This window comes from Amblyomma americanum, chromosome 1 (assembly GCF_052857255.1).
Source record: "Amblyomma americanum isolate KBUSLIRL-KWMA chromosome 1, ASM5285725v1, whole genome shotgun sequence".
NCBI lineage: Eukaryota > Metazoa > Arthropoda > Arachnida > Ixodida > Ixodidae > Amblyomma > Amblyomma americanum.
In genome coordinates, this window is record NC_135497.1 from 235,538,755 (window position 1) to 235,552,105 (window position 13,351).

Sequence of the window (13,351 nt, forward strand, 5' to 3'; positions counted from 1 at the left end):
CTTGTAACACTTCACTGTTCTTTATAGGCTCTTGGAAGTGTGCGTCTTGCTCAAGCAGGAGGCTGAAGAGCATCAACTTTGTAAATAACTTGGCATCAAAAATCAAGCAGCGAAACAAACGTTATCACAATGGCATGATGCGAAAACAGAGGATCCCCACGCTGTAAGTACATGAAGTGGCATTTGTTGGTTCGTTTGTTTTCCTTGTGTCCTCTATTTCGTTACCCTTGGCATGTGTGTGATGGAAGCTTTGCCTGTCTCTTGCCTTCCTGCCTACTCTGTGCAACGCCTCACAGTGAAAGGCCCACCACAGATGGTGTGAAGGTTTTCCGCTCTAAGTTGCACAAGAGGTACGTAATGCGAGCCATTATATCTTGGTTGCTGTTTTGGAAGGCTTACTATTATTAGCTTAGTCCTTGTGTCTACCAGTATTTCTGCTGTGCTAGTCGGAAGTTTGATCCAAAATAGCATAGGCTGAAATGTACTTCACTGTTGGCAGCAAAACACATTGGGACACAAGAAGATCATGAGGATCACGTTGCCTACTGCGTTTGCATGTTCCTTTTTACTGGACACGCTCTTCAAAGCCATGCTTGACACCCTGTTCTTTTTACCTTGATCGTTGTTTCAGATGGACTAAAGAATGGCTTTAGTAGGTTTTTAAAAATGAGAAGCAGTGTGACCTCATCTTGCCATGGAGTACATTCGTTAACCTTGCTAGTACCACTTGGGCTTTGTGGGCCGATAACTGATTACTTCAAAGTTAGATAAAGCATTAAGTATGTGCACTTGTATGCTTCCTGACCAAAAGCATATAGCTGGTTGAGCCATATGGCCACTTTTGCCATTGTTTTCAGCAACCACTGCCACTGAGATCACCAGTGATGCACTTTTCCTTGAGTTGCATCTGTGCCAAACCTGTTGAGTGTTCTTACATGAAAATTAGGTTCAAATTAAGCTCGCGTTAGTTAGCCTAAAAGCCTGTACTGAGCCTGGCTAGGAAACGCAGAAGGTCTTAGGTTAGCCTCATCGCATACCGTGTACATTGAAAAAGTGTCGATATTTATATTTTTGGGTTTTTAGATTTAGTTTTCTTGTTTTAAACTGAGGAACTGCAATATGAGAACCAGAGAGGAAAAATTTGTTGGCTAGGTAAAGAGTACTTGCAAAGAAGGGGAAGTTCAGGGCTTATTCAAGGAGTATGCTGTCATGTTGATTACGTGACAAACAGAAGAGATGGTTAAGCCTTATTAGAGAGCTTTAGAATAGTGTGACCCAATTGGTTGGGGAAATAGGAGAATAGCAGGGTGCCAGTGCGCATGCACAGAATGCATGCACAAAACGCATGCACAACACACAAACGCCCCTTGCAACGCTAATCGAAAACCTGCGAAATAGCGTGGCCCTGTAACACAGGACAGGGCTGGGCAACATAGCGGCGTCTAGCAAAGTGGAGGCTGCTCGCCTCACCACGAGTTTGTTTTTGCTGCTTCACTATGTCTCCCGATCACTGCAAATGAAGGGTGCACGAAGCTTTTTATTTGTCTCAAGATACCCACACCAAAAGACTGTAGTAATCAAACAGCACAAATTTTAAGATTGCTTCTGGATGTGGAGAGCGGCTAGGCTTAATTAGAACATGTTGTTTCGTCACGATGGAGATGCGTCGATGTTGCTCAATTAAAGGTTACAAACTAATAAATTTTAAGTAATGTTGCTTTGATTATTTATTACTGCTTTTTGCTTATGCTGAAGTAGGAATAAAGGAAGTAGGAATAAAATTAAATTTGCGAGATTTGCAATTGTTTCACTTTTTAGCAGAAATGGCGCTGTAAATGGCTAATGTAATCCATACGTGGTCGGCCCTTGTCTAAAGCTCTCACAGGTGCACACTGCAAGGCCACTGTACGCACAGTAAAAATAGCTTGGTTCCCCTAAGCTTGGTTCCTCTTTTTTAAAACTGTTGCCTCACATCGTTTTACTAAGTAAGTCTTTTGGTAAATGGGGAAATTAAATCTTCATCTTGGCTGCTGACGTGTACCTGCCATGTCAAGTATTGAAAATTAGTTGAACTTCATAAATATGTTTATATCACAGCCTGACAAATGGTTTTGTGAGTTATAGGTCCAAATGTTTGTGTGACCAGCCCTGTCACCAGGGCACTTTTACAGATTTTCTCTCTCAGCAAGCAGCGATAACAATCTGTACTTGTTCTTATGCTTTGTGGTGCTGTTTTTGGCCGCCATTTAAATTTAGTGCTTGACTCAAGTCAGTCTTGAGCACAGTACAGAGGAATAGTGTTGAGGACGGGTGAAGAGGGGTTAACTTTCTACTCACCGCACCCATTGAACATCCCACTAGTGATTACTTCATGCACTGATCTCGGAACCTTCCGCATTGCATGTGGGTCTGGTTTCTAGTCAGAGAACTGAAGTTTCATTTTTGATGTAGATTTCTTTTTCCCACGAGGCGGCATTTTTTAAACACGCTGCAAAGACGTGGTACCGTGCTCATTGCCCGCAAACGACGACTGCACTGCTCGACTTCGGAGCTTTCCACGTTGCTTACGGGCACACCGCGTGATATGGCTTGTAGTTAGGCAACTAAAGTTTCGTTTTCTTTTAGTTTTTTTTCCCCCGCCTGCAAGGTGGCATTTTTTCTGCACGCTCTGAACACACAATAGCGTCAGTCATTTGGCAGCCTCCGTATGCGCAACGTGTTCTATAAAACGCCACAGATCTCAGGACCCAGCTTTGTCTGCGATTTATTTTATCGGCGAGCTGAGCAGCAGCGAGTTTGAAGGTGCCGCCTTTTCATTTGGACTCAGTTCTGATATCAGCGACAAAAACCAGCCTGGAACACAGGCTGCTGTGCTACATTGCCCAACTATTGGGTTTCCAGTTAATGTTTTGCAGCTGGAATACTATAAAAGCTGAAGCTGATTTTTACACAGATAGTGGCCAATTGAATACCAAACATTTTGCATATTTCAGAAAATTCTTGCCATTTTTTTCAAGTATTTTCAAGTTTTGTTCAATTTTTTCCTACAGTCTTGTTTTTTGCAAATAAATTTCTCTGCTGGAGTGCACAATTCATTATTCAAGTCTATATGCCTAAAAAGCGCATTTATATTTAGCTTTGGTGTTGTGTATTGCATAAAATTTTAAATAAAATAGTTTTACTGAAAAAAAAAAAACACTGAAACCTACAACACATGGTCATTTTCCCCTCAGTAGGGAAAGAGCTAACAGGGCCGAAATCTCCAGCTACTGTACTGTGCTCAACTCCTTGTAGATGGCATAATTTGCTTTTAACATAAGTCTCTAATACCCCTGTCACACGGGCACTTGTAAGGCATTAGGAATTAAGGTCCTTTGCCCCAAAGGCGCGTGACGCGCATCTACATGGCAAAGCGTCGAGACCTTTGCGAAAAAGGTCCGTAACCTCAAAGGCGGCCGTCAGCGGCCTTAAAGTTGCTTAAAGGAGCAACACAGACGGCAGCGCCAGCTAGCAAGCTCAAAGAATAAAAAATTGACGCAAATTTTAGTTTTGAAAACGTAAAAAATTATCTAGTTTATGTTATTTAATGGTCTAATTTGTTATTTAATGGTTAATTTTGCATTACAATGCACTTAACCATAGAGGAGGCTATGACTTAAGACAGCTTCACTGCTAAATAAGGATTTGAACGCTTTTCAGCAGCCACATCGACACACGTGCTTGCGCTTCTCGCTTTGCTGTTTTTTCTTCGTTTGCTCTTCATGGCAATTACACACTTCGTTCTAACGTCTTGCGGTTCGTCGCTCATGATTACGGCAGCACGCTAACCAGGCACAACCTAATTTCTTTGAAATAGGCACAAGGACATAAGCAACAAAGCACGCTTCTCGCACACAACGAGGAGCTGAACGGAAAAGTGCGCCTACCGTGGTTGGAGCGAGAACGATGAAAAAAAAAGAAACTTTTGTTTCAACATATCCGTTTCTCACCGTCAGAACGTTCGTTTATTATCGTGATAGCTACTTTTTCAAACATACACGAAAGCACTCTTATCCTCTTAGCTGAAGTGCTACCGTCTGCTTTAATTTCATAATGTTACTAGCGCCGCTTCACACACAGCGGTGACTTTTGGCATTCACGGAGGCCGCGTTCTACCTCCTTTGGATTTGCCGTGTAGCAGCACCGCTGCTCCTTTTCGGTTTTGCTCCTTTAGTGCAATAATACAAATTTACGGCGAAGGCCGTGAAGAAGTCCCGTGTGACAGGGGTATAAGAGCTGGCTTCATATCATCCATCCTGTTGAAGCTTTCTGGCTATGCCATGAGCTCAGTAATGTGGAACAGCATGAACTTGTGATTTTTTGCATCTAAACCTGGAGTACTTACACAGTTTCTCTGTGTTTGGACCATAATCTTGGTCAGTTTTGCACAAGTTTTTTTTATTTGTCACAACTTAAAAGGGATACCGTATAAATGCGTGTAAGGGCCGCACTTTTTTTCCCAGATTTGAGGGCCGATTTTCGGGGTGCGGCCCATACATGTGATTTGCAAAAAAAAAAAAAAATTAAAGTAGAAATACACCAATCAGGAAGTCAGTGGCATTTATTCTATGTTCAATCGCCACTCGCAGTGTATTCCGACTCTGAGCTGTTGCTGTGCTCCGGTGCATGCTCATCCCACGAAAAGTCGCGCAACACGTCCGCTGTCAACGTGTAGCCGTAGCTCTGCGCTTCCATCACTTAGGGCGCATTCACACTTGTCCAAAAATCCGGCGAGTGAAGCGGATTCACTTGCTGGGAAAACTAGGACCTGTTCTCATCTGTTGACGCCCGGTTGCGGCGATTCTGCTGCGCTGCTGCTGTTCCACTTTTCCACACACTTCCCAGCCACCATGTCACCGCTTGCGGCATACACAGATATGATTAGAAAAGAGCATAAATCGATGCTGTCTGTGTACCATAACCGTATGCGCGCTTACATATGTAAATGCAGGCACATTCCCATTTTTAATTCAGCGTATGCAAACAGACCCGCAACGAAACGCCCAGCCTAGTGGCACCATCTGCTTGTCAGGATGGGAACTAGTATTGTCAACAAAACCGGCGCTCCTCTTAAGCCTAGTAGCAGCAGAATTGTCACTCTAAATATAAAATAAAGCAAATTTATCACTTATACGTTTACTTGTAGGTGAGGTGAGACGAAGCGATGGACCGGTGTTCCATTTATGGCCAGTGAACGCGCTGAAAGAGGCCGCAACAATGACGAATTCATTCCGAGGCGAGGAGTCCTGCTTTGAAAGGCGCCGGCATGCTTGTCGCCGCGGCGGCGGAAATCGGTCCCGGAACGATCGGCCTCGCCGTGCCGCTTTCCGCCTTTGTCGGCGTCAGAAGCGGCCGAATCCGCTTCGCTCACCGGATTTTAGGACACGTGTGAACGCGCCCTTAGCAGAGCAGCTCTTCTTCCAGTTCGGGAAACTTGCACGGCTGGCCTTGGAAAACGCGCTTTCTGCAGCTTGTGTTCCTCAGTGCATCCTTTTGGTTGCACCGTCGTCAGACGCACTTCTCGGCCGCGTCGAATTTCCTGCCTGCCGCATGCTTGCCGTGTTCGACAGCAAACTCCCAGCCAAGTAGCAATTAAGGTGCTTGCTCATTGTTCTAAAACTGCAACGCTTGGTGGCAGCACGCAAAAGCCACAACTACGATGAACCACAACTTTCGTGCCTTTGACAGCCACAAAAGGCTGGAGCTGGTGATACTGATGCCGATATGGATAGCGGGAGCTCACAGCGGAGGAAAAGGTTGACAATGATGATCATGAGCCGCGGCCTCTGGTGCCATCCATGGGCGGCACCTGGAAACTCCTGTGCACATGTGTTGCCTCCGCGATTAAGTGCGCAGTTGCTCGCGGCCGGAGCTAATCGCGGAGGCCACGGCGCGGCGTGTGCAATTTGAAGGCTATTCCTGTGTGGGTCGTGTGGAAAGTTTGGGTGCGGCCCTTACAAGGATATTATTTTTTGCTAATAATTCCTTCTGGAAAACAGGGTGCGGCCCTTAACACGTTTATACGATAATTAAGATTTCTTGTTTTATTTTGTATGCCTTTCATGTCATGCTTTTGTTTTATTTTGTGTTATGCATGTTCAAAATCTTTGTGATCATTCGTTGTAAAACTGGTTTTGCTGGCTTACTCTTTCTTATTTTGTTCATGCTTTTTGCTCTCAAACACCTTGTTAAAGCAGGTGCTAGGCCACTTGTGAGGTCTACATTGTTGCTGTGCTGGCAGTATGCAGTAAACCCTTCACGTGATAAAGTTACTGCAATAGAAATTTGTCATAGTACTTACCAAATTGAATGTGTTTAGAATCTGATTATTCAATATACTCTAGTGGGGGACTGTTCAGTGCGAAGAGTATAGGGTGTGGGAAAAACACTGCAAAGGTAACACCACTACATTATACCTTCAACACCTGTGCTTCCTTTTAAAAGACCAAAGCATCGAGGTGCCCCATATTCATGGGGATTAGGAGTATTAGGCACGAAGTGGACAGAACTGGTCAAGAAAAAGTCACTGCTGGGGAGGCAGGGTCAGTAGGGTGGATTTGAAGGAAACCGCTGCACTTTTTGCATGTCTGCCTATGCAGATGGTGCATCATATTTGTACATATCAGTCAGCGCTGATATAAGGATCAAGAATATGAAGTTTGCAGGGCTGGGGTACATGTCTTTGCAAGGTTAGGACACTGTGAGAGACATCACCGTCACCTAGCAGAAACATGCTAGATGACATAAATCTTGTTTTCGCGCCTTAAGTAGTGACTTAAGCGTTAGTGGTGGGTCCTGCCGCAATGTTTTGATGGCTGTGACATTCAGCTGCTCAGTTCAATTCTGCAGGTTTGATTCCAGCCTTGGCATCTGCATTTATGTTAAGGCACAATGCAAAATAAAACTGCACTGAGATATAAGTGCCTGTTAAAGAACCTGAGGCGGTCAAAATTAATTTGGAGCCTTCCACTACTGTGTGCTTCATAGCCGGCAGCATTGCTTTGGTATATTAAAAAACTCATAGATCGTAATCATTAATTATGGTTGTGTGGTGGTGAAAAGTTCCACTAAAAGACAGGTTTCTCGCACCTAAATGAAGATAATGTCGTACTGCCAGCTAGAAACATATTTTTTGCTTCAGTGCTTGTTTTATATGTTTGCTTGGTATAGGATTGAATTCTGTAACTGGCCTAAGCTGCTTTAACTGCTTTTATCTAGCTACTACATAGAGCAAAATTTCTTTACTGTCTTTATGACTGTTGTGACAAGAGCTTGCTGTATGTCTGAGCTTGACCTGTGACGTAAGTGACAATAACAACATTGAAATGAATCTTTCGTCACTCTTGGATGTGTTCTTTACAGTGGTTTAGTGCAGTGAAAGAAATTGTATGACATCCGTTCTTTTATTGTGCACATCTTGCTAACAGGAAAGATATCAAGCAGGTGGCATCATTGAGGGCTACGCAGCATGCAAATTGTTTTGCTCCATCAAGGTCTTCCTCAAAAAAGGAAATTCCCAAGTCTACAATGAGTAAGTGTAGTCTTGACCCTGTCATATTATGTTTGAGGGTTAAATGAGAAGGCGTGTTGAAACCATGATTTAAGCTGCACAGATACTGCTGTTTTTGTTGTTGTTTTATTCCTTTTCTCTCTAACCAGAAACTGCAGTTTAATCTCGATGATATGATCTTGGCTGATATGAATTTTGGGATGGTGCAAAGTCAGGAAATTTCCTGGCCAACTTGCATTGTCAACAGTGTGCAAAATTTCAGGTGTTTTGGTCATTGTTCCACACCACAACAGATGCTATATGTGTGGAACCACGAATGAGTCTGCTGTGCTCAATGTGTACATTCACCCCGTGAAACGGCTAGCCACCTAGATGTACATGCTGTTAGCCCTCTCCACCCTTCTCACATCTCTGCATGCCTACACCACTGTGTTTGGGTTCATATGTCTGGCTGCCATTGGCCAATGTGTTACAGACACTAGCGCCTATCTGTCCTTCATACGTGTCCTTTGCAATAGAAGATGGTCACTGTTGTGTCTTTGCCACCATGGCTGAATTGGAAATGAGTGTGTGGTGTTTGATTTGCACGTGCTGTCTGCACACCACTAACACCATGATGGCAGTGTGGCCAAAATATGGGTTGCTAGGGGGATGTGGTGGCATAGTGGTGTTACCTACCCAATGAGCGGGCACTGCTGTGGCGGCACATGCTGCCACCCCGATTGCCCAATGCGCGGTTCATGGGTCTAAAGTGCTGAGTGGGCTTGGTAGAATCATTCTTGCTGTTGCGCCCGCCTGAACGGGTAGTATGTACACATGGGTTAAGTTTTGCAAACGTTGCAAATGTTTGGAAAAATACATCATCTCACTTGTACAGTTTGAAATTTTGCATGGTTGACTCCGAAAACACTGGAACAATTGATAATACTTTTCCGGGCATAAATAAATTTATGCACTTTCCATGCTTTCAGCATATGAACGTGGCTCATTTTTTTACAAATTTCAGATGGTACAAATATTTTTGCAATCCTGTGAGGCGCTCTTTCTGTCTGTGTCTTCCTGTGTTTGTTCCCTTGCGCCATTCAACTTTATGATGAACTAGCTAGCCCAACAGCAAGTATTTCTGTGAGGTTCATATCATCAAGATTTTGCTGTAGAAGTTCAACTCCTGAACATTTTATTTCCGTAGTAAAATTTGATTGTTGAACACCATCATGTTATTTTTCTCTTTGTTCAGCAGAAGGGCCCTTTTTTTGTTTTTAAAGCTGAGGAACTGGCAATTAATTTGCCTTTTGTGCCACAGTGGTTGAATCATTGATGATAAGTATGAATGTTCATGGATGCACGTTTTGAGTTGGTCATACTTCAAGTGGAAAAGGAGTGAAAGTTAATGCAGCTGCTTTGAACAAGTGGGCAAAGAGCAAAACTAATTTTATTGTCCTATTGCTAGCAAATTGTGGTTTGTCATGGACGCTGATGGCAGTGGATGAAGTGTGTGATCCTCACCAGCGAGCCTGCTTTGTATCTGAGCAGTGTGAGGTGTAGTGAGCGCATGGCGTTTCTACATGGTCGAGCTTCCAGAGTTGTGGGCTGTAGCGGCTCTCAAGTGGTAGAGGAGCTCAAGCATGGAACTTTTGAGTTGGATGTAAGTGTAAGTGTCGGGTGATATGCGCGAATAAGAACAAAGGAGCTCTGGAAACAACTGAACTCGTATGTGAAAGTGCCTGGGTTGCATCCTTGCCAATTGTAAGTGCTTGGGAATTTCCGCAGCGAACACAACTAAGCTCACATTGGTTGTAGCTGAGGTTGAGGGAAATACTAGTCAGTCTATTTTTTCATTTGTCTTGTATACAGCAAGGAGGCTTCGAATCACGATGACAGTAATTGAAAATGGTGCTCATTACATTGCGAAGACAGCTTCTACAAGCTGGAGCCTAAATGGGATGCTGTGTTTGTATTGTGCAGCAAATTCACTCTTTTTTCCAGTGTTTATTCACGGCCTTTATCACACTTTTTTTAGGGGTGTGCGAATACTCGAATACGAACCGAATAGCAAATTTTCAAATTATTCGATTCGCGAATCGAATACCTATTATTCGGGTAACCGAATATTCGATATTCGGGTAACCGCGCCGATGCGAGATCTGCCATTCTTCCTCCTCCTCCCAATCCTCCAGTGCAGTTGTCGGTTTTCTGATCGTGCGACACACATTTTTAATATACAGCCGCCGCACAGCAGGCGGAAATGAATTCTCAATAGCACAAACCTAATAGTACTCGTGCCGCAACCGAATCATGAACAGCCGAAAATAAAATCCACTTCACGCGGCCAGAACATCGCTAGCGCCAGTCACGAGTGACAGCAACCACAGCACAACACAAGCCATGGTAAGTGTGCACCTTTAAAGACTTTATCCCGCTGTCGACATGCGTGGAACTGATTTTCCTGTGAAATATTGTGGTGAACGTCTGTACGCCGGCCTGCGAGGCCACTATTAGTGACCACTAAAAGAGCAGCATCTACTCCTATTCACCATTTAGGTCACGGGCCATCCTACTCCAATAAAGATTCATTCATAAGGCAGGAAATTATGTTGAAATGTTTAGTTTTCAGAAGAGGCAGAAGCATGCCACATCTAGAAAACAGCAGCACTGAACTGAATAAAACGGATGATGATGAATGCAAGCAGCGCGACCTGTAGAGTGCAAGAAGTTTCAGAGTCCTGGTTGTATGCGCGCCCACGCCTCTGCGCTGTCCGCGCTTCATAGTTCCGTGTCTCTATAGTTCAGTTTTCCGCCTCTCTGCACTGTTTCGTTCAGGTCTGCGGACCAAAGGCGCAAAGGGATTGTATCGGTTTGTGTGCAGTGCCTGTCTCAGCATCATGGCCGATCGCACGAAAAGTGCTATCTGGAAACATTTCGTCAACGATAACCCGCAGGAAGGACATGCAAGACTTGCAATGCCAAACCTCGGACACCGCTGGCGAACCACCCAAAGAACAAACATTATGCTTTGCACAGCGCGTTTTTGGAGGAAAGCGGGAAGCGAACAAATTTCGGCAGCGCATCGCAGCCTTCTGTCAAATGTAAGTTTGACACGGCCAAGGAGTTGTCGCAGTGCCGAAGGCAAGAAATCACGACGCGGATTGCTCAGATGCTGGCACTCGACCTGCAGCCATACGACTTTGTTGAAAGCCGAAGGTTCAAGGAGTTAATTCATGACATGGAGCCACTGTACAAGGTCCCCTCTCGGATAACTTTTTCGAGAACAGTCATCCCCGGTCTGAACAGGGACACTGTAATAGCTGTGAAGCGCCGAATTCACGCCGACCTGCAGGACGGCGTACAGTCTTTGTCGTTCACCAGTGACATGTGAACGTCGAGGTCAAACCAGAGCTACATTAGTCTCGCGTGCCATTACTTGACCTCGAACTTAGAAATCCGGGCGTTCACGTTGGGAAACCAGCACGTGAGTGACAGTTGCGCTGCATGCAACATCTTAGCACACCTGGAAGCAATGACGAGTGAATAGGATCTGCCACTGCAAGAGGTACCTATTTTTGTTGTGACTGACAATGCTCGAAATTTCCGCGCAGCTCTCCGGGACTTTCAGTGCAGTGTTTGGGCCATACATTGCAATTGGCCATCAAGGATGCTAAGGAAGAAACTGCAGGAGTGCCCACCATTCTTAAGAAATGCCGTGCAATAGTGGGTTATTACAAGCACAGTGCGCGAGCTGCAGTAAGACTAAAGGACTGCCAGCAGTGGATGGAGCTACCCCTCCTGGAGCTCGTCCAGAATGTAGACACCAGGTGGAATAGTGAGCATGACATGCTGTCACGTCTCCTTCAGCTTAAAGAAGCAGTTTGCCTTGAACTCGCTACGTCGGGGACAGTGGTATCCAGCTTGACACCACAGGAATGGAAAACGGTGGCTGGACTTGTCAAGGTCCTTGAGCCAATTGCATCAGCAACAAAAGACCTGAGTGGGCAGAAATGCGGAACGCACATGGTGCTGAAGGACTGTGTTGCAGCGGATGATGACACGTCACTGTTCGCAAAAAATTTACAAAAAAGTGTGAAGGCAAGATTTCCTAACCACAGTGAGCAAACAGAATACATCATGGCAACGGCATGTGACCCATGATTCAAAAATATCTTCTGTACTGAAGCTTTACAAGAAACAAGGCTTTCTGGAACTTATGGACTGAGCTGCAGAGCTCGCCAATCCCACCACCCACTGACTGTGCTGAGCCCTCAACATCTACAGCACAAAAGCAGTGTAGTGCCAGCATATGGGACAATATCGACAAACTTGCCATGCCATCGGGGAAGAGAGACAACTGTAAACCAGGCAACATTGACGAATTTCAGCGACACCTCCGAGAGCCAGTTTGCAGCAGGGATGAAGACCCTCTTGCGTACTGGAGGAAAACGCGCAAGCAGAACTTTTCAGGTCTGTACAGAATGGCCATGAAATACCTGGCTATACCAGCAACGCAAGTTCCAAGTGAAAAACTGATTTCTACAGCTGGCAACATTGTCACGGGCAGGATAGAAAAGCTGTTACCAGATCACGTGCAGCAGCTGCTTTTTTTTTCATGAGAACTTATAAATTATAAGCACTTCAGCACTTGTTTGAATAAATTTGTTACTATTCGATATTCGATTCGAGAGGTACTATTCGGTATTCGGACACCCCTGTACTTGTTCTGTAATAGCTGTACTTGAAAGAAACATGAAACTATTGGAATCATTCTCAAACCATGCAGGGATAAGACCCAAGACTACAACCCTTGTGACTACACTGGAGGAGTCTTGTTCTTTGTTTGTTATGCCTTTTACGCTTTATGTTGTAATATTCAAACCTCGGTCAAGAAATACTAGTTTTGTCATTCTGTTCTTGTCGTTTTTTTTTTTTTTCAATCTACAAAGCTCAGCCAGTGGTTTGTTCATTGCAATGTCATCATCAACATCGTCACCAGTAGCAAAATAGTGTATGGTGTTTCTACTATTTCTTTCATTAAAAAAAAACAAAAATTTCTGTGCTGGTGAAATTTGAATGTGACATTTTTTGGAACATTGACGTACTAGTAACCTATGCTGAATTTGGGTTTCTAGTCCCTTTAAAGTTTTACAGTAAATGCGTTTACTGGGCTTGCTTGCCTTTTTATGTGATGCCAACAGTGGTGGGAGTGTGGACCATCTTAATTGACTCAATGAAACTAATTCAAAGAAAGGTTATGTTCTGGTTCATATTGAATAGGAGAGTGGTTAAAGTTGTCAGCTGCTAATGATGCCCAATTCACGGGTAAAATGTCAGTACGTGAGGGACCCAGCTGGCATTGGCTTATGGTGTGGTGGAGAGTCTGGCCATCAATGAGTTTTATACTCCACCCATGCAACTCTGGCAGCTGTGGTCCTGTATGTTCTGTCGGAGGCAAGAGTGCCCAGGGCACGCAAGATCTAGCTGAAATGCAATGCTATATCACCTGCCACTTCACCACTTTCCTATAAAGAGGTGTGGTTGTATGAAAGTGTCTGTGAAGTGTTCTATTTTTTTGGTTCGATGGAAGAAGTGCTGCTGTTGAAATACAGAAAGTGAAATGTTGCTGATCTAAATTGTGTTGTCAACACCCTATCAGAATAGTGGCATATGGCAGGAGAGTATCCACCTTCATGATTCAGTTGTTGGGGTCGTTTCTTAACTAGGGTCCAAAGAAAGTAGAGCAGACGCTTTTATATGGACCCCTCTGTACTTATAACATCATGTGTGGGATCGATTCAGCTGGTGCTTGGACGT

General features: G+C 44.4%; 1 protein-coding gene across 7 annotated transcripts in view; it reads left to right on the forward strand.

Annotated features, from left to right (window-relative positions):
• The window catches only part of LOC144114790 (uncharacterized), a 126,738-nt gene that overhangs the window by 35,148 nt on the left and 78,239 nt on the right, over positions 1-13,351 (forward strand). For 4 of the 7 annotated variants that reach the window (XM_077648748.1, XM_077648746.1, XM_077648747.1 and 1 more), the window contains exons 7-9: positions 28-163; positions 297-350; positions 7,467-7,570. In XM_077648748.1, coding sequence (XP_077504874.1) covers positions 28-163; positions 297-350; positions 7,467-7,570 — 294 coding nt within the window. The remainder of the gene's footprint in view (positions 1-27; positions 164-296; positions 351-7,466; positions 7,571-13,351) is intronic. The other 3 variants (XM_077648750.1, XM_077648751.1, XM_077648752.1) reach the window with 1 other exon arrangement.